The 22,079-nt window shown below is 39.1% G+C and overlaps 1 protein-coding gene across 16 annotated transcripts in view; it reads left to right on the top strand.

The window, feature by feature from the left end:
• PHACTR4 (phosphatase and actin regulator 4) overlaps positions 1–22,079 on the top strand; it is a 129,122-nt gene that overhangs the window by 17,559 nt on the left and 89,484 nt on the right. For 9 of the 16 annotated variants that reach the window (XM_069078698.1, XM_069078692.1, XM_069078709.1 and 6 more), the window contains one exon: positions 20,103–20,170. In XM_069078698.1, the coding sequence (XP_068934799.1) occupies positions 20,155–20,170 (16 nt within the window). In that variant the 5' untranslated portion in view covers positions 20,103–20,154. Of the gene's footprint in view, positions 1–15,959; positions 16,245–20,102; positions 20,171–22,079 lie in introns of all 16 variants that reach the window. The other 7 variants (XM_069078694.1, XM_069078693.1, XM_069078702.1 and 4 more) reach the window with 1 other exon arrangement.

The raw sequence follows: 22,079 nt of genomic DNA, 5'->3' as shown, positions 1-22,079 counted from the left end.
TTGACATGGTCCAGGAATTAAAAAAAAAATATTTTAATAACTGTACTTCAACATAATTTGTTTCCTTTTTAATGCTACATATTTTCTTATCCATTCAAAAATATTATTCTGAGAAGGGGTCTATGACAAAAAAAAAAGTTTAAGAGCCCTTTACTCAGGACTGTTAGTGCTGTTAAATGGAGCAGAGAAAATAGAAAATGATGATGGAGCAGATGAAAAAATCATGCAGGGAGGGACCTTAGTAGTCATTGAGGCCAAATCCCTCATTTTGCAAATGGGGAAACTGAGACTTAGAGGTTAAATGACATAAATGATAACTCAGGGTTGTATAGCTAGGAAGTCAGAATGACCAGGACTTAGAACTAAGCTGGTGATCTATTTTAAATTTCCAGTAAAGGATTCTACCTTTCTCCCTCTTCCCCCTTCCCACGCCCCCCCCCCCCCCCCCCCCCTTCCCCCTATTACATTATCTTCCTGATTTCACTAAAATTTTGTTTCTTAGCGATAAACTGTTTTCAGTCTTCTAGTTTTAAACTAAAAAAAACCTTTTAGGGAAAAGCCGAACTCTTTATATTTGCTCAAGAATCTGACATGGTCCTGTTCCCAATTAATCATCAACCAGGTAGCCAAATTTTCCATGCTCATGGAATCTTCTAACATTTTTTTATTGTCCTGGTGCTTAATCTCCCATGACAGCAGTTTTTGGTTGGGTAGTGGGAAATCTTTATGATATTTGTACTTTGTAAATACTACAATTAAAATACCTTTATCGACTAAATTGATGGATTCTAAGATTTCTTTGTCAAGGTACTTCTGCTGGTGAGTGAATGCCTAAAGGCCTTTTGAGAGCTTACAAAACAAATTTCTCATCTTCCAGTCCTAGAGTTCTATTGATTTGTTGGCATTAGCCTGGTTTATTTATTTTTGTTTTGTAACTAGTACATTTTTGCATTTAAGGAAAAACAACATTCTTTTTCCTTAGAGGTATCTTAGTGGGGGGAAGGGCAGGAATAAAGGAAAGGAGGCCAAAAGAAATATTAAGAGGATAACTTTAGATTGAAGTAACTAGAAAAATGGGGCAGTTAGACACGACACAATGGATAGAGTGCCAGCGTGGAGACAGGAATACTCTTCATCCTGAGTTCAAATGTGTCCTCACACTTCCTAGCTGTGTGACCCTGGGCAAGTCACTTCACTATTTGTCTCAGCTTCCTCATCTGTAAAATGAGTTGGAGAAGGAAATGACAAATCATTCCAGTATATTTGCCAAGAAAACCCCAAATGGGGCAGGAAGAGTTGGACACAACTGAAAAATGGCTGAACAGCAACAACTGGAAAAAAGAATTTGCAGCTGTACTGGAAAGAAGAGAGGTAGGTAGGTTCTGGGACTAACCATCTTGGAGCATGCCATCAGTGTGGTGTGTATGTGTAAGTACCGTCCCTGGTTTCCAGTCCTGACGTTGCTTTCCACTGGGTGGCAGCAACTTTCCAGTTTTGAGTGACTGAGCAATCCCATCGGGCCATTGTGGTTCTGCAGCAGCCCCCTCTTGCCACCAGCATGTAAACTCCTGTTTGGGTTATTCCAGTACTCTGCTTTTGCTGATCCTTGTATTTTTCCTGGGCTATAGAAGCTGAGAGTTGAGTGAGCCTTCAGAAGTCATATCTACTCCAGTCTTTGCCCCAAACCATGCAGACTCTGTCGTGTTCCTGACACATGGCCATCAGGCTGTGTTTGAAGATTTCCAGTGACAGGGACGCCCTATATTCTGAGGCAGCTTTTTCCTAATCTTGTGCTTGGGAAGCGAATTTTTTTTAAACTAAAATATAGAGCTTGCTTTTTTTCCCAAACCCAATTTAGTTTTAATTTGATTCATTGAATCAAATTTCATTGATCTCATTCTTGCGATCTTTTGAGAACCTTGACTCATGTCACTGATCAAGTTGGACATCATTTCCTCCTTTTAACTTCCCCTCTTGCCCCACTTTTTCTCTTTTCCTACCAAAATTCCCAAGGTTCTTAAAACATTACACCATTGCCTTATACCAGTTATTTGCTAATGGAAGCAATTTCAAGGAAAACAGTTGTAACAAATTGCACTTGTGACTGTAATGCTCGGGTTGGGGGCAGCTAGGTTGCCCAGTGGATAGAGCACCAGCCCTGGAGTCAGGAAGGACCTGAGTTCAAATTCAACTTTGGTTACTTACCATCAGTGTGACCCTGGACAAATCACTTAACCTCTGAATCTTAATCCACCGAAGAAGGAAATGGCAAACTAGTCCATTCTCTTTGCCAAGAAAACCCCAGACTGTATGGTCCATGGGGTCACGAAGAGTTGGATGGGACTGAACAGCAATAATTTTATAGTCTGCAACTTTGCCGAAGCTGTTGTTTCAATTAGTATCTTTGCTGATTAACCAGGATTTTGTAAGTAAAACATTATATTGTGAACAAATTGGAATTGTTTTTAGCTCCTTACCTGTCTTTTCACCTTTAATTTCTTTCTTTTGTCTTATTGCTACTGCTAGCATTTCCAGAATGAATTAAATAATAGTGGGGGGAGTGAACATTCATGCTTTGCTCCTGAATTTATTGGGAAAGGTTCTAGTGTGTCCTCATTGCCTTGATGTTTGCTTTTGATTTCATGTAGATATTTTAAAAAGGTTCCTTTATGTCTATACTTTGTAGTTTTTTTAGCATAAGTATTCTTCTTTATCAAAGACTTTTCAGGCATCTGGGCAGCTAGGTGGCACGGTCCATAGAGCACTAACCTTGGAGTCATGAGGACCTGAGTTTAAATTCAGCCTCAGATACTTTCTAGCTGTGTGACCCTGTTTCACTCAGTTCCTCATTTGTAAAATGAGCAGGAGAATGAAAGGGCAGATACTCCAGTATCTTTGCCAAGAAAACCCCAGATGGGATCACAGAGAATCAAACGTGACCGAAACAACGAAGCAACAAAATTTCAGGCATCTAGTCAGATTATCGTGTGTTTTTAGATGTTTTTGTTTCTCATATGATAAATTGTGTTGCATCACACAAATTGAGCTTGGTTGTGATGAATGATTGGTGAATCTTGAGTCTGTGTGATAAGATTTATTTAAAATTTTTTAATTGATATTCATGAATGATATTGGTCTATACTCTTGTGTTTTATTCTTCCCTGGTTTAGGTATCAGAGCCATCTTTATTTCATGCAAGGGATCAGGCAGAAAATTTGTATAGGATTGGTACTAACTGGTTTCTAAAAGTTTGATAGAATTCTCCTGTGAATCCATCAGGAAGGACAATGGTTTTGTTTTTGTTTTTTTCCCCCTTTATTAGTTTCTTTACAGCTAGCTCTTTTTTTGAGTTTGAATAATTTAAGATCTCTATTTGATCTTTTATAAGTTTGGGCATTTTGTATTTTTGAAGATACTCTGTTTTATATTCTTAGTTTTGTTAGCATATAACTGTGCATAGTTAAAAAAATAAGGTTTTTTTATTCGTGTCTACAGTTTTCCACATCATTATAGTTATCCCAAATATCCCTCCCTCCCAGCCCCCACCCCAACCATGACCCCTCTCAGAATCATCCCATGTAACAAATAGTCCTTTTCAAAGAAAAAAAGGGGGAAAAATCAGCACTACTGATGAATACATTGAAAAAGTCCAACAACATGTGCAATGTGTAACATCTGTGAACCTCCTATATCCACAACAGGATAGGTTGTGAGTATCTTCTCATATCTCTACATTTGAGCCCTGCTTGGTCTTTATCATTTTGTTATATTCACTTTTGATTTTCTGTGTGTGTGTGTGTGGTTCTTTCCATTTATATTATTGTTGTTATGTTCGTTGTTTTCTAGGCTCTGCTTACTTCATTCTGTATTAGTTCTTGTAGATCTTTCCCTGTTTCTCTGTATTTGTCATGTATGTCATTTCTTACGGCACAGTAATATTCCATTACATTCATGTACCACAATTTGTTTAGCCATTCCCCAGTTGATGGACATCTACTTTGTTTCTTATTCTTTGCTGTTACAAGATGTGCTGCTAGAAATGTTTTGGTGTAAATAGAGTAACTGCATAATAGGTTCTGATAATTATTTTTATTTCTTCTGGTAATGTTTCTTTGTTTGTTTCATACTTATATGTTATTTGTCACCCCATCCTTGTGAGTCAGAGTGTTTGATTCTTTGTTCTTAGATCTATAGTGGCTAGTATAATCCTTGCACATAGTAGGCCCTTAATAAATTCTTATTGACTGATTGATATGGGGAAACATGAATAATCTAGTTTGGGGAGAGGACTTGAAGAGATATAGTGAAATAAACCTGGTGAAGCAGATTTTTGTCAGATTCTAGATAGCTTTGAATGTCTGGTTATGGAGTTAATTGATTATTTGGAAGGCATTATAGACTGCTGGAGGATTTTGATCAGATTTGTGCATTATGATAAACATGAGGATTAGAGTAGGAAGACCAGTTATGAGGCTGCCATGGTATTCTAGGCAAGAGGTTATGAATTCCTCATATCTTGACTAGAGTATTTGCAGTGGGAGTGTAAATGAGGGGTACCATAGCTCATAAAGGCTAGAATTGGGTTCAAACTTGGGCTTTCCAACCCATAGGATTTTTAAATTAAACTTCTTTATTTTACTTTCATTTGTGAATGTACTACCATTCTTTCCTTGTAGAACAACCATCTTTTAAAACAAAGAAGAAAAAAGTATAATAAAAACTAGCCAGTATATTACCGTGTTTCCCCGATAATAAGACACTGTCTTATTAATTTTTTTGGACAGAAAAACACCAGAGGGCTTATTTTCAGGGGAGGGCTTATTTTAATGAATATTGACAGCAATTTTAATAAACAGGTAAATGTGAACAAAAAATGTACCTTTATTCAATAAGCAAATCACTGGGGAAGAACAGGATGACGCGCTCACTGCTGCAGCTCTGATTGGATGCAGCTCGGAGCGCGGCGTGTGTTTCACGGGGGCGGGGGACGGACGGTGCATACAGAGGGTACCGTAATGTAGCGTGTAGCGCAGGGGATCACCTTCACTACAGTAGCAATCTCAATAGGGCTTATTTTAGAGGAATCTTACACAGTAAGGGGAGGGCTTATTTTCGGGATAGGTCTTATTATCAGGGAAACACGGTATATATAACTAGTATATGTGTGTATACACACACACGTATAAAACCAGAGTCTGATAGTATATTCTCATCGTTCTTTTCTGTCTACTATGCCACACCTATCCTTGAACTTGAAAGGGAAATAAAAGCAGTTGTCAGTATTTGCAGAAGAGTGTTCCTGTGTACCAACCTATAGTTATATAGTCTTTTCCAGAGATCATAACCTTTGAGGAGAAGGTAAGCTGATTCTCTTGATATCGCCTATCACTGACCCATAGCATTTTGCATATTCTGTCTTGTAACAACTGATATGTTCAATGTTGTTCTCCTCCTCAAAACTGTTCATAACTTTGTCACTTTTGTGGCTTATTAATTATCAAAGTATATCTTTGACACTGTCAATGTGATTCCTTATTTCCTCTGCTCTGTGACATAGGTTTATAATTTTTTCCCAGGTGATTAGAGTCTGCCTTTAGAAAATGGATGACATCACTTTCAGAATATAGGCTGCAGTAAATAATTTATCAGGTGGTGTACATTACATTACAGCACACTCAAATGTTGCCAATCATGGTGACAGGGTCAGTTTCTCTTGTACCATTGCATAGAACAAAGAGGTGACAATTAATTTGGACTTAATATATGCTTTTAGGGCAGCTAGGTGGCGCTGCGGATAGAGTATTTGGAGTCTATAAGACTCATCTTTGTGAGTTCAGTTCTGGCCTCAGATACTATCAGTGGGATCCTGGGTGAGTCACTTAATCCCGTTTACCTCAGTTTCCTCATCTGTCAGATGAATTGGAGAAGGAAAGGGGAAACCACCCTCTTATCTTTGCCAAGAAAAACTCAAATGGGATCATGGGGAACGGGACAGGAATGAAACAGCATAACAACAACATACACTTTCTCCATTATTGTTCCCGTGTCTCTCTTTTAGTTCAGGGTCCTCAGTATTTAAAAATCCTAAGAAGAAAGTGTTCTGAAAAATGAGCAGCACTGAGTCCCCTGTGGAAAGTGGGAAGGCCCCTGGTCTTATAGTCAGGGAGGTAGTGTGGGTGATGACAACAATAATGAGAGCTAATATTTATCTAGTGCTTTCAAGTTTTCAAGTGCTTTATAAATATTGTCTCCTGTGATGCTCATAACAACTCTGGGAGATAGATGCTGTTATTGTCTTCATTTTATGGATGAGGAAACTGATCCAAACATAGGTTATGTGACTTGCCCAGGGTCAAGATCTGGAATATCAAAGGAAATGATGTAAAGAAGGAAGGATGAAGGGGAAATAGCACTTCCAGATTTCATACGATATTATAGAGCAGCAGTCTTCAAAACCATCGTGTGCTGGTTAAAGAACAGAGAGATAGGTCCATGGAACAGACTAGACAAGGGAGATTCAGAAACAATAGAACTCCATAACCTGGTATTTGATAAAGTAGAAAACATGAGTTACTCTGGGAAAGACTCTTTATATGATAGAAACTTCTGGGAAAACTGGAGAATAGCCTGGTAGAAATTAGGCTTAGACCAATACCTCATACCACATACAAGAATATATTGTAAGTGGATATGTGACCTTAATATAAAAAATTAGAAGAGAAACAGATCATCTACTTCTCATAGCTATGGGTAAGAAATGTTTTCTTAGCCAAAGAAGATAGAAGCAATTAAGAAAATAACACATAACTTTGATTATTTGAAACTGAAAAGCTTCTGCCCAGATAACATTAATGCATCTAGACTAAGAAGGGAAGTGGTCAGATAGGAAAAAAATTCTTTGCATCAAACTTCTCTGATAAAGAAAAATAAATAATTTATATACAGTTCTTGATTTACATTAGTGGACCATTCCACAGACCTCTATCTAGTGATTTGTACATAAAGCAAATTTGCCTGCAGACTTGTGGAAGGGAAGCAGAGAGGGACGAAGGAAAGCCCCTGGTGAATGTAATGGAATATTACTGTGCAGTAAGAAATTATGTCTGTGATGAATACAAGAAAGCATGGAAAGAGCTCAATGAATTGATACAAAGTGAAGTAAGCAGAGTCAAGAAAACAACATATACAATTACTAAGACAATTTAAATTGAAAGAAAAATTAAAAGTAAATTGAGAAGGAGAGGTAGTTTTAGGAACAAAGATGATAACTTCAATTTTAGACGGTTGAATTTAAGGGTAACTTGACATCCAAGTAAAAATGTCTAATGAGCAGATGGAGTTCCAAGATTGGCTTTAAGGAAGAAAATATTACAACTAAAGATAATAGTTTTTAGATGATCTGCATGGGCATAATTGAATTAGTTGGAGTGGTTAAGATCACTAAAAGAAAGTCTGTATGCGTGCACATGTGTGTATGTGTGTGTGTGTGTGTGTGTGTGTGTGTGTGTGTGTGATAGGAACTGAGAGAGAAAGATGGAAAAAGGTGGTGCCTCGGACAGAGGGCTCTTTGGGAGGCCCTCATTTTGAATGGAGGATGGAGAGAGATAAAAAAGATGGAAAAGGAAGATAAACCAGATGAATCACTGAAGGAGATTGAGTGAGAAGCAGCAATAAGTCAGAAATGTGGGAGGAAAACTAGGAGAGAGCAAAACACCATAATGACAGAATCTGGGAATTGGAAGGAACCTCAGAAACCATGTAGTAGAATAACAGAAGCCAAAGGAGAAGAAGAGTATCTAGGCCTTCATATTTAGTAATTTAATAAAAGGTGTGATGAGTTTTGAAAGAATGGCTTTAATTGAGTGGTATGGAGTAGGAAGTCCAATTGTAGTAAGTTGAGGGAAGAATGAGTAAGTGAAGAGAAAGTAGAAGCCCCAAATGGATTTTTTAAAAATAAATTTTTTGTGGATGTCTTTTTTCCCCCACAGAATAGTATTTTTATTTTCAATTACATGGGAAGATAGTTTTCAACATTCACTTCTATAAGATTTTGAGTTCTAATTTTTTTTCCTTTTCTCCCTCCCCAAGATGGCAAGTAACCTCATATAGGCTATACATAGACAATCATATTAAACATATTTCCACATTAGTCATGTTGTGAAAGAAGAATCAGAACAAAAGGGAAAAACCATGAGAAAGAAAAAACAAAAAAGAGAAAATAGTATGCTTCTATCTGCATTCAGATTCCATAGTTCTTTCTCTGGATATAGATAGCATTTTCCACCATAGTCTTTTGGAATTGTCTTAGATGATTGTATTTTTGAGAAAGCACAGTGTTGCTGTTATTGTGTACAATGTACTGGTTCTTCCCACCCCACTTAGCATCAGTTTATATAAATCTTTCCAGGTTTTTCTGAAGTCTGCCTGCTCTTTATTTCTTATAGCACAATAGTATTGCATTATATTTATATACCACAACTTGTTCAGTCATTCCAAATTGATAGGCATCCCCTCAATTTTGCCATGTGGATGTCTTTTTTAAAAAAGTCATTTACATCTCCCATTGTATCCTTCCCTCTCACAGAGAGCCATCTTCTATAATGAAGAAAAAAAAAGAGGGAAAAAATTCAGCCGAACTCATGTGTATGTATGTGTGTGTATACATATATATATGAATACACACACACACACATATATATATATATGATATGATATATATATGACATGATATGTAGTGTCACCAACCTGGGGGTGGGGTTATCTTTTCATCTCTTCTTGGTTCCAAGCTTGCTTCTTATATTTTCATAGCATCAAATTTTTATTATTTTTACTTTTCTGTTTAAGTTAATGTCATCATGGTACATATTCTGTTTATTTCACTTTGTATCAGTTCATATAAGATTTTCCTGTTTCTATATTTTCAACAGTTCTAACAGTACAGTGATAATTCTTCATGTTCACTTACCACCACAGTTTTTTTTAGCTATTCCCAACTGATGGGGCATCTACATTTTTTTTTTCAGTTCTTGACTGCTATAAAAAGTGCTTTTATAAATATTTTGGATGTTTCTTTTTGTTATTGACCTGCCTGTATTATATACCTAATATAGTAATCTCTTCTACATCAAGACTTTCCCCATCATGGTTCCAGTATATCATAGGTTGGCATAAGGAATTAAATGGAAACTTTTGGGGAGTTTTCTGGAAGCCGCAGGTGATACCAGAAGGCTGGTAGATGACACAAAGCCTGCGACCAAATTACTAAACCCAAATTTTACAGTAAGGTACTTTAAATACCCCACAAAAGAAAAAGAACAAATTCAGACTTCTTCTCTGGTACTAATGAAGGGTCAAAATATTTTACACAGATTTTCTAGTGGCGGGGAGGGCATACACACATACCACAGAAGCTCTGGACCATACTGTTGGGCCATTTGAGCCACTCTTTTTGCATAATTCCCCAAAGTAGCAAATAGATTGCCCTTTTTATGAAAATTGGTCCAAATCACCTATAAGAGATATGCAAATGAAAACAGCTCTGAGATTTTATTTCATACCCAGAAATTGGCATAAATGATAAAAGGGGGAAATAGTTGGTTCTGCATTAGCTGTTGGAGGTCAGAGACTACATATATTATTGGGGGAGCTGTGAATTGGTACAGAATTTTTTTTTTAAAGCAATCAGGGTTAAGTAACCTGCTCAAGGTTACGTGGCCAGTTGTATCTGGGTGTGGTGCTAAGTATCTGAGCCCGGATTTGATCCCCAGGTTATCCCGACACTGGAGCCGGTGCTCTTACTTACTGAGCCACCTGGCCGCCCCTAAGCAATTGGGGTTAAGTAACTTGCTCTAGGTTACACGGCCAGGTGTTTCTGGGTGGGTGCTAAATGTCTGAGCCCCAGTGGAGCCGGATCCCCAGGTCATCCCAACAGTGGAGCTGGTGCTCTTACTCGCTGTGCTACCTGGCCGCCTCTGGTACAGAATTTTTGAAAACCAGTTAGGATTATGTAAGAAAAATTAATTAGCTGTTCATGATCTTTGACCCAACAATCCCACTACTGGATATACATTCTAAGGAGGTCAGTGACAGAAGTTCCAGATAGGCAAAAATGTTTATAGCAGTATTAGAGGTGAACTCTGAGAAGACTTATTAGCAAAGAGGAAAGGAACTTGCAGGAGATTAAGGTGGGAAAGAATGGGATCAGACAAGTTAACTGGGACAAAATCTTTGTATCTCTAATAAACTTCTTTCCAAAATGTATAAGGAACCAATTCATATTTATAAATCTTAAGAGCCATTTCCCGTAGATCAGAAGATCAAAAGATAGAAACAGGCATTTTTCTTTTCTTTTCTTTTAAAAATTTATTTATTTGCTTTTAGTTTACAACATTCAGTTCCACAATCCCTTGAGTTTCAAATTTTTTCCCTCTCCCTCTCCTCCCCTCTTCCCCCCATGGTGTGTAATCAAATATAGGTTCTACAGATACCTTCACATTAAACATTAGTCAAGTTGTAAGGAAGGATTATAACTGATGGAGTGAACAATGAGAAAGAAGGGACAAAACCAAACAAAACACAAAAGAAAGATAGAAAGTAGTTTGCTTCAATTTGCATTCAGACTGTAGTTCTTTCTCTGGATATGGATATCCCTTTCCATCATGAGTCTTTTGGACTTGTCTTCTAACCTTGTATTGCTGAGAGGAGCCCAGTCTGTCAAAGTTAGTTGTCACACATATGATGTGTCTGTTATTGTGTACAAAGTTCTCTTGGTTCTGCTCTCCCCACTCACATCAGTTTATATAAGTCTCTCCAGGTTATTATGAAGTCTGTCTGTTCCTCATTTCTTATAGCACTATAGTATTCCATTACATTCATATTCCACAACTTGTTTGGCCATTCCTTGATTGTTGGGCACCCCCTTGATTTCCAGTTGTTTGCTACCACAAAAAGAGCTGCTATAAATATTTTTGTTCATACGGGTCCTTTTCCCATGTCTATGATCTCTTTGGGATACAGCCCTAGAAGTGGTATTGCTGGGTCAAAGGGTATACACTTTTTTATAGCCCTTTGGGAGAATAGGCATTTTTCAAACAAAGAAATAGAAGATATCAAAACCATAGGAAAAATGGCTCTAAATTACTAATAATTAAGAGAAATACACATTAAAGCAACTTTGAGGTTCTGCTTCATACCTGTCAGACTAGGTGGCAGAAATGGGAGGAGGACGATGACAGAGGTTGGAAGTACCCTCATGCAGTGGTATCCCTGCCTTTCATGCCTATTGACTTTGAAAACCGCAAATTCACATGACCTGTGTCATATTGTATTTTTATTTGCTTTATTAAACATTTCAGAGTTACATTTTGATCTGGTTCTGGTCACAAGTTTTTTTTTTACCTCTGCACTAGTGTAAGGTTGGTGGATCTGTGAGTTGGTCCAGCCATTCTAGAAAGCAAATTAGAACCTTCTGACTTGGAATCTTTTTTTGGTTCTTCCCCTTCCCCAGTCCAATTAGTTAACAGACTAGGTCTGACCTACCATTTCTAGCTTAAAATATATTTTTCTTTTTGACAGACTCTCCATTTGTAATGTCATGCCAAGGAAAGGCAACTTCCCAAGGTTCAGAATAGCAGCATAGGTGCTCTCCATTTTATTCAGTGACAAACCAAGAACAGAGAAGGTCAAAACATGACATCATTCAAAATACAGCATTTACTAAGTGTGATTAAATAATATCCAAGCACTACCCCACCCCAGGACCTTCCAATAATTCAATCAATTACAAAGTCCCTGTTCTAAATACTACTCCACCCCTAGGCTGTACCTTCATTTAGTCCACCACAAAGCCCCTCTTCTCAAATGGAGATTAGTTTCCAAACATAAGTAAAGTACATTCACTTGTTCAACCATAGAACACAAAAAGGTCAAAAGTCCCCCACCCCTGGATCACAATTGAATCTACCCCAGAGTTACATCAAGTTTAAGCACAGCACTTAATACCCAAATGGAGGTCTTTTCATCTTGACAGAGGCAAGTTCTCAGCAATCTTAGTTCCTGGGGAGACTAGGCTTAGCAAGGCCACAAGATACATTGCCAGTCTCTTCATTAATTCATCCTTTGTCTGCAGAACAGTCCTAGAACCCCTGAAAACATTAGCAAAACCCTCTCCCAGGATTTCTGTAAACATACAACAAGAAAATCCTTCTTCAGGGCTTCTGAACCAACAGAAAGGTTCCCAGACCCCTGCAACAACAGCACTGTCCTTCACCAGTGGACAGTATTCACTCTCTGTCTGCAGGACAGTCTCAGGAGCTCTTAGCCAAAAGCCAGGTTCCAGGACTTCTTCAACAAAAGGACTGTCTTTCACCAGTGGACAAATCTGGCAAAACAACATCAAAACAGACAGACAAAGTACCAGCAAAACAGCCATGTCTCCTCAGTCCTTGGCAGCTCCGGGGACAGGTCTCAAAAGTCCAGGGTGATTCAAAGTGGCCCCCAGCAATTCTATCAGTCTCTCTCTGCCTCCATGAGGTGCTGCTTCCAAAAAGTTCTTCTGCCTCTCTCTTGTCTCTCCAAATCTACAAATGTCACCAGCTCCTCCCAGTTCAGGACTCTCTTTTTACATCAACAAGTCCATCCCACAGGTGGGATTAACAAGCTCTGGGTTTTAACACAATCAGTTTGAAAACCAAGCCAATACAGGGGAATCTTTAATTGCCATTACTATCACACCATTCTAGCCTGGTGGCTCACAGAGGACTGAGTTAGGAACAATGGATATGCTTTTAAGAGAGAAAGTTTCTATTTGATGTCAGGAAAATCTTACTGTTAATTAGACCAACCAAAAATGAAATGGGCTGTCCCTGCAAGCGTCAGTTTCTTCTTTATTGGAATACTCCAAGCAGAGGCTAGATGGCCACTTGTTGGGTGAAGGAGCCTCTTCCAGGGTGGGATTGGATTGATCAGATGGCTACAAGACTGGAAAGATAAAGACAGAGGAAAGGATATATTTGGACTCATGAAGGTTAAGAATTGGATGGGGGGTGGCCAAGTAGCACAGCAAGTAAGAGCACCGGCTCCAGTGTCGGGATGACCTGAGGATCAAATCTGGGCTCAAATACTCAGTACCACACCCAGAAATAACTGGCTGTGTAACCTTGAGCAAGTTACTTAACCCCGATTGCTTAAAAAAAAAAAAGAATTGGATGAGCACAAATCTAGCGCAAGCCTAGCTTTATTCATCTGTTAAATAAAAAAATTGAACTTGATGCTCTCTAAATTTCTTTGTAATTCCAAAATTTGGTGATTTATGATTATTTGAAAAGAAAGGAGTTTACCATGTCCCTTTTCTGAGGACTTTTTCTGCTCTAGCAGGCTGAAGGTATGAGTTAGTTAAGAATTAAACCCATGGAATACCAAACAGAAGCAGCAAGACCAAAGTTAAAGGCAGATTATCAGACAGTATTAGAAATACAGAGGCCAAAGTCTGGAGAGAGAAGAGGCAGAGGAGTGGGATGGAATATCAATGATTAGCTGTAAGGAAGACCTTTATGCATTTCATGACTACTGGGTAAAGAGTTAGGCTCTCCACCGATCCCAACTGCAAGGTTAACTCTCACTTGCTCTGCTTATGCCCTTGCTAATGCTAATATTCCTGGTGTCCTAGAACTAGAGACATCCTTAAAGTTTGAAAAAGAGGGTTTTAAGAAAAATAGAAAGAAATGATGCTTCTAGGACAGATAGTAGCAAATGTAAGCACTCATTACTCTGAGAGGCAATATGGTCTGAAAACTCTGGACTTAGATAAATCTGTGCATGTTAATTTCAAAATACTGCACTTTTTAAAAAAAAGTTTTGGATTAACCTCAAAGAAGGCATCCTATCTATCTCCTGATGCCTCTGTCAGAGGTTAAAAACTGGCCTGGCCTGGCCTGGATGGATCTGTTGATCAGTCAGCATTTATAAAGAACCAGCTTTATGCCAGGCAGGTCCTATGACAACTCTGAGGATACAAAAAGAGGTAAAATACAGTCCTTACCCTAAAGGAGTTTATGACCTAATGGAATCTTTTGTCTTGTATAATGTCTTCAACTGTATTGGGTTTTCATATACACATAGCAGTTTCCTAATTGTTTTCAGGTATATAAAGGAAATTCTCATATTATTTAAAACATGTAAAAGCTAGATTTGAGGAATGAATTGTGTCTTTTCCTTATACCTGAAGTATACTCTGTTGAACGCCAAATCTTTTTCATTTTCTTGTTTCTATGGAAAAAGAACCTGGGTTCAGGTCTTCTTACTACATCTATAAAATAGAGGAGCTGGACTGGATAATCTCTAAAGACCCTTCTGCCCCAAATCTCTCCCCACTAATCCCTTTCTTTTGGCAAGGTTAATCACACATTTTTAAAATTTTTTATTATTTTTTTTGCAAGGGGGTGGTCAGGGCAATTGGGGTTAAGTGATTTGCCAAAGGTCACACAGCTAGTAAGTATTAAGTGTGTGAGGCTGGATTTGAACTCAGGTCCTCATGACTCCAGGGCTGGTGCTCTATTCACTGCACTACCTAGCCACCCCAAAATAGGGTAGTTTTATTTCTTTTCTCTTCTTTTTTTTGGGGGGGGGGGCTTTTTGGAGGAGGGAAGGCAGGGCAATGGGGGTTAAGTGACTTGCCCAAGGTCACCTGGCTAGTAAGTGTTAAGTGTCTGGGGTGAAATTTGAACTCAGATCCTCCTGGCTCCAGGGCCTGTGTTCTACTCACTGCGCCACATAGTTGCCCCTTAATCACACATTTTAATAAAATTCAGCACACATAAGTGTAAATGCCTACTGTGTGTAAAACATTGTGCTAGCTACTTGGGATACAAAGTTTTGGGCAAAAATACCAGAATAGTTCCTGTTTTCGAGTGGTAATTCTGGTAAGTAGAGTTTACATTTTAGGCAGGGTGTTGTCAAATTACACACTAGTGGCCATTGGCCTTCAGTTAATGAAAATATATTAAAATTTCTGTCTGCATTCCACAATAAGTGCTAGGCACCCAAGTTCAAGGAACACTTTTCATGAGTTGTTACGGTCTAATGAAAGCATGTCACCTTTCAAAAACAATGTGCCACGTTTGCATTTATCTGCATGCTGTGTGGGATGCTTTGGGGAAAAAGCTTTATAAAGTCATGTTCTATAGAATTGGAAGGTATCAGTTTAGTTTAGTCTAAAAGCACGTGGGACTGGAAATCAGGAGTTGCAGGTGCTAAGTCCTGTTCTTCCTCTAATGCCCCTTTGGACCCATGAATAAAAGTCAGTCACTTACCATCTCTTGAGTGTTTCCTCATGTGTGAAATTAGAGGTATGGCTGCATGTCATGGATTAAGAGCTGGGGAGGATCATAAATATCATCTTGTCCAACTACTTAATTTTACAGATGAGTAAGCAAAGGAGCAGAGAAGCAAAAGGCTTTTGCCCAAAACTCTGAAGGACTCAGGACTGTGGATTTAGAGTTTGAAAGGAGTTCAGAGGCTAACTAGACCAACATTTGATTTTACCTATGAGGAAACTGAGGCCCAGCAAGTTTCACTTGCTCCAGGATACAAAATTTGGAAGCAGGGGGCGGCTAGGCTAGGTGGTGCAGTGAATAGAGCACTGGCCCTGGAGTCAGGAGGACCTGAGTTCAAATCCAGCCTCAGACACTTAACACAAAACTAGCCATGTGACCTTGGGCAAGTCACTTAAAGCCAATTGCCCTGCTTTCCCCTCTCCAAAAAGCAAAAAGACAAAAGTGTCAGAAGTGGGGTTTCAAACTCAGATCCTCTGATATCAAAGTCAGTGTTCTTTCTAGTTTGTATAACTAAATTATTATTACATGTAAATGCTTCAATGATTCTTCATCATGAAATCATACTTACCACCTTGAATATTGTGCATCCCTTTGATGACTCATCTTTTTTTTTTTTTTCAATTTTAGTCTATTTATTGGCCAAAGACATGGTGCATCTCAACTACTCATTGCTGATGGAGGCACATTGATTTGTGATAAGGACATGACTCTGGAGAGATGGACTGAACTCTTCCATAGTGTTCTCAGCAGACCATGCCCAATCAGTGCTTGAAACCATTCACCATCTACCTCAGGTTGAAGTCAGTCCCTCTCTAGCTAAACTTCCAACTGAAAAAGAGGTTTTGAAGCCATTAGGCTTCTCTCCAGTGGCAAAGCACTAACTGTCGATTCTGTTGCACTGAGATTTACAAGGTAGGGGGTTCATTGCTCATACAAAAGCTGACTGAAATTTTCTGGGTTAAAGAGGAGGTTTTCCCCCAGGAGTTCAAGGATGCCTCCCTTGTCTGTCTCTGTAAAGGTAAAGAAAATAGATTATCCTGTGACAATCACAGTGGGGTCTGTCTCTTAGTCATTGCCAGCAAGATTCTTGCCAGAGTTCTCCTTAATATGCTGATCCTTCACTTGGGAGATGGTCATCATCAACCTGACAGCTAGTGTGGCTTCAGAAGGGGCTGAGGAATGGGTCTTACAGCGTTTGTTGCCTGACAGCTCCAGGAGAAATGCCAGGCTCAGAACTGAGGTCTGTACATAATATTTGTCAATCTGACCAAGGCTTTTGATACTGTCAGTCATGAGACTTATGGAAAATTATGTCAAAATTTGGTTGCCCAGAGAAGTTTATCAGTATTGTATTTCAGTTTCATGACAGCATGCTTGCCTGGGCTCTGGATAATGGATGGTGCTCTTGCACTTTCTCAGTCAGCAGTGGAGTGAAATGAGGCTTTGTGCTTGCTCCCATGATTTTTAAAAAGCTTGGCCTTTTTGGTCATATTGTCAAATGCCATCGATGAGGATGAACACGGCGTCAAGGTCTGCTCCTGTCCTGATGGTAAACTATTGAACTTAGTAACACTTCAGTCTAAGACTGAAGTGGAGGGAGTGTTGGTGCATGATTTTTTTGAGGTGGGGGGGGCAGATAATTGTACACTCAGTGCAGCCTCTGAAGCTGAGATGCAACAAAGTATGGATTGATTCTTTGCTGCGTGTGCTAATTTTGGCCTGAAAATTAACACCAAGAAAACACAGGTGCTCCATCAGCCACCATCACACCATCCATATTGGGAACCATCGGTTACAGCAAATGGAGAAGTTTTGAATGCTGTGAATAAGTTCACTTACCTTGGCAGTATACTCTAGGGGTGTACACATTGTTAATGAGGTTGGTGCATGCATTGTCAGAGCTAACTCAGTGTTTGGGAGGCTCCAAAGGAAAGTGTGGGAGAGGAGATATTAGATTGACTACCAAACTGAAAGTCTACAGAGTCGTTGTGCTTGCCTCATTGTTGTATGCCTGTGAAACTTGGACAGTCTACTAGCATCATGCCAGGAAACTGAATTGCTTCCATTTCAGTTGCCTTAGGAAGATTCTGAAGATTACCTGTTGATAAGATACTAGACATTGAAGTTCTTTTGCAAACTAAACTGCCAAGCATTCCAACTCTACAGAGGAGAGTTCAACTCTGATGGGCTGGCTTGTTTGAATATCAAACATACACTTGCCTAAAAGACTATTTTATGCAGAACTCACACAGGGCAAGCACTCATGTGGTGGTCAGAAGAAGAGATGCAAGGACACTCCTACAGTTTCTCTAAAGAACTTTGGATTTGATTGTGTGACATGGGAGACACTGGCACAGGACCATCCAACATGGCATACCCACATCGGAAAAGTCTCTGTGCTCTATGAGCAAAGTAGAATTAAGTAGCTCAAAAGAAATGTGAGATGTGAAAATTTTGAGAATCTACTCCAAATTTTCAAATGGCCCATTTGTGCCCAACTTGTGGTAGAGCATTCTGAGCTCATATCAATCTGATCAGCCACAATTGGACACACTGTAACTTGACTCTAATATAGTGTTGTCATTTTGATCTTCAACAACCAGTCTTTATTAGAGCCTAAAAGTAACAATAAGCCTGTAAGATTTATTTTATTGTTCCTCTCTCATCTTAATGACTTGTCACTCCTTTTCGTAACAATAAGATCTATCCAAAAGTGTAAGAGGAAGCCTTAAGAGGTAACAGTTGACGTCACTGGAAGTGTCAGCAAGTCAAGGGGTTCATCCCAATGTGCCCAGGGCCTCCCTTGAATTCTCTTGACATTATGTTCATACCAGTGGATCAGTGTTTTCCATGTTTGGGCTATCCTTTTACTAAAGGGTTTTGTTCTGTGAAGTTTGGATTCAGTCAAAGGGCAACAGTTGAGGACCTAGAGGACCCATGTGACCTTGAAGCCATAGGTTTCTCACCCTTGCACTAGCCCATCTCTTTTTCTGGTCATGCATCCCTCTGATGACATACTTTATGACACTTCATTTTAAATAATTTGCAACCTATTGGCAGGTATTGTGTATGTACTCCCTACATTTGCCTTTGAATAATTCTCAAGTTCAGTTCTGTGATCCTTCTATAGAGACTATAGTATTCCATGACTTATATTCATACAATGTCACTGTAAGAATATCAGTGTTAAAAAGATGGGTCTTTGAAGTATTGTAGTTGTTAACATAATTATCGTCATCATCATCTTTTAGAAACAGTACAATTTCCCAAGTCTGATGTGCGTTCTCCCTCCTGTTTAATTATGGACTTAGCTCACTGTGCATATACAGCATTGGTAGAAGATTGTTGTACAGATATAACTCCGATGAGTTGTCCATCCAACAGCGTTCACAGCAGATGGCCTCTATTATCTCAATAGAATGGGTGGCAACCCTCTTTTGAGAGGTATTGTAAAGGAGGTGGTTTAGGAAATGAGAAGAAAGAAAAACCAAAGGAGGAAAAGCCATGAGTTCTGGTTCCCTTTCCTTGGAGGTCTTCAAGCAAAAGCTGAATCATTACTTGTTGGGGATTCTGTAGAAAGATTTGGGTTAAATGGGCCTGGAGAAGTCACTTTACCTCTGGTATCCTCTTTCCTTAGCTATAAAAAACCACATATCTCCTTGTTGTTGTCCTTCATTCTCAAAGAGGACCAATGACATCAGGAAGGTGATGTCATGTCTTGCAGGTCAATTGGATTTAAGTGAGGCAGGGCTCTGCAAAATCACCAGCCTCACTTTCTCCTCTGGAGCCATCTTGGGTTCAGTGGCAAGATATAGATCAAGATAATTGGAGATGGCCACAGAAGCAGTGGGAGACCTTGGCCTCATTAGCACATAACTCAGAGAGTTGTTGTAAACAGACATCCTTCCCAACTATACATTTAGAATTTTCTAATTGTTCTTCTTGCTTATAGTCTTCACATTGAAAGACAAGATTACATATGCTACACAAGTATAATACAGTCTAAGTCTTAAAAATATTTGCAGTCTAAAGGGAATAGTGTGGAGGCAAATAAATATGAACAGAAATCAGACGCAAATGCAGAAATGCGTGATGACTAATGTTGTGTTAGAAATAAACTCTGCATAGTTAGAGAAGGATCCCTTAAAGTGAGATCTGAGTTAGGTTTGAAAGACTAGGAAGATTTGGCTTGGTAGATAGTATGAGGAATTGTAGCAAAGACTCAGAAGATGAGGGGTGGGGATGTTCTTGGAGATACAGAGGAGAGGCAGTAGCTGGAAGTAAACTGTTAGGACTGGGGAAAGAAGACATTTTAAGCCTGTGGTTAGTTGAATTATGACTTAAGAGAAGTGTTGGAAGTTCTATATTTTAAGAAGGAGAATAAAATGATTGTGCAGCACTGGTGAAGGTTCCTTACCCCCCAATGATAACTAAGGTATGGAGGTGAAGGGGAGTTAGTGAGAATCAGGGATATACCTTTTAAGATTAGGATTGTAAGCAGACCAGATGTTTTACATACAGTGTGTCTCAGAAGTCTTAGTTTTAAGTTATTACTAAAGGTTAAAACTGCACCAAGATTTTTGGAACATCTAGTATACAGACCAGGATTTAGGGGAAGGAATGGCAAACAACAGCTAGTTGATAGAGGGTTATGGGTTTTTTTTTTCTTTTTAAGTGACTAAATTCCCTTTATTTAAATGTAGAAGGTAGTAGTAGTGTTTTAGATTTTTGAGAATACTTAGTATAATACTTTTTGTTTCTTTGTTTTAGGAACTACAGCAATCCCTCTTGTACCCTCCCATCAAAGCTGGTTAGTCGTGGCATGGAAGATACATTTGGTAAGTCCCTCCTGCATTTTGCTATCACTTATCATCTTTGTTACTAACTTTAGCTGCCGGGTTGATGACAAATTGAAGTTTCTCTTCAGTGTGAAACTATAGCTGGGAAGGTGAAATGTGAAACAGTTTACAACAACCTCAATAAGCAACATATCATATACCATAGGTAAAAGGAATAAAAAATTGGGGCAGCTAGGTGGCGCAGTGAATAGAGCACCAGCCCTGGAGTCAGGAGGTCCTTAGCTCAAATCTGGCCTCAGACACTTAACACTAGCTGTGTGACATTGGGCAAGTCACTTAACCCCAATTGCCCTGCCCTCCCCCCTCCAAAAAGCAAAAAAATAAAGTGGGGGAGGCAAATGAATAATTCCTTGTCTTAGTTTCCCAGTGACCTCTTCTGTACTAGTATTGGGTTAGAAAGTAATCCAGGTCACCTCAGTCAACATTAATTAGGCAGCTACTTTGTGGCATGCCTTGTGCTACTAAGTGAGGGATACAAATGGGAGAAAAAGACATCTCAGCCTGAAAAAGCTTAACAGTTGAATGGGGAAGGACAGCACATAAGAGGAAGATCAGAGGTGGGAGGGAGGCAAGCAGAGAGCCACTGAGGGGAAAGGCAGAGTTATCTAGAAGGGCCTGAGCCCAGCCACCCAGTTAAGGGCAGCTCCTGCCTCCAGCCTCAGCCTCCTGTCACCAGCTCAGCCTCCTGTCACGATGGAGAGTGAGTTAGCTCCTGGCTCTGCTGAGAAGCTGCCCTTCTCAGAAGGTTTTTCAAATGGTCAGAATGAGCACTCCCCTTGAGCTTTCCCATTTTGCTCCATCCTCTGTCTCCAGTAGGAGGGCAAGAACTGCATTTCCTTTTTGTCTTTGTTCCCTGGGGAGGTCTAGCACAAAGATTGGCTCTCCTCAGCTCCTTATGCTGTTGTCTAGTTGTTGTCATTTTAATTCTACTGGTTGTAGAAATGATTAAGTGATTGTCAGTATAAATAAGGGTTGCTTTCTTGGTTTTCCTGATTTTTATTTCTAGCCAGTAGGATGTATACTGGAATTCCAAGACTGTTGATGTCAATAAAGACCTCCTATTTTAAAATGGAAATCACTTGGAAAATGACAACTTCCTAGCCCTAGGTGGTGAAGGAAGTGTCTCTTTTTAGCGATGTGGTTACTAAGGAACTAGAAAGAATACCTAGCTTTTTCTTTCTTGATAATTCCACTGAAGTTACTGGCTGGTTCTGTAGTGACAGAAAGGGATTAAAAACCAGGGTTTTGCCATTATTGCTGTTAATTTTATGATTAACTCATAAGCCCTCACATTTCCCCTACAAAAAAGGATGGTGGGGAGGGTGACTATAAATTTATATTCTATCAATTACTTTACAACCAATAAAAACTGAGATGCCAGAGGCCTTGATGAGATCCATAGGTAAAATGGAGGGTCTTTAGAACTCTTCTGTAGGAAATTGGTGATATACAGAATAGTTTTTACCTCGCCTTGAAAGGATAACTATTTTTGGAAACCATGGAAAGAAATAAAAAGACCTAGAATTCCTCTACTTGATGACTAACATAATTGAATGTCCATAGAAAACTCTTGGGGCCTTGGCAGAACAAGTGTCCTGAAGGAGACAGGATTACTAAAACCATCAGCACACCTGGGACATCAATCTGGTCTTGGGGAGTTGGGCTAATCATTAGTTAGAACACTAGAGGGCAGGCATTACTTTTATTTATTCATATGATTAGAGAATTGTAGTCAAGGAAATTGACTCAGATACTTTAAAGCTAAGTTTTTTTTTGGTGGTAAATGTTTAAGAGAAATTATCTGAACTGTATTTACTTGCTTCATAAAATCCCAAATATTTGAACTAAGAATGGCTAGAGTAAATCAAAATAACTCCAAGAATTGTGA

This window comes from Petaurus breviceps, unplaced genomic scaffold, assembly GCF_028583685.1.
Source record: "Petaurus breviceps papuanus isolate PSGF00001 unplaced genomic scaffold, PetGlider_PUasm1.0 91041, whole genome shotgun sequence".
NCBI classification, from domain to species: domain Eukaryota; kingdom Metazoa; phylum Chordata; class Mammalia; order Diprotodontia; family Petauridae; genus Petaurus; species Petaurus breviceps.
The sequence above is the reverse complement of the archived record's forward strand: the minus strand, read 5'-3'. Positions and strand labels throughout refer to the sequence as shown.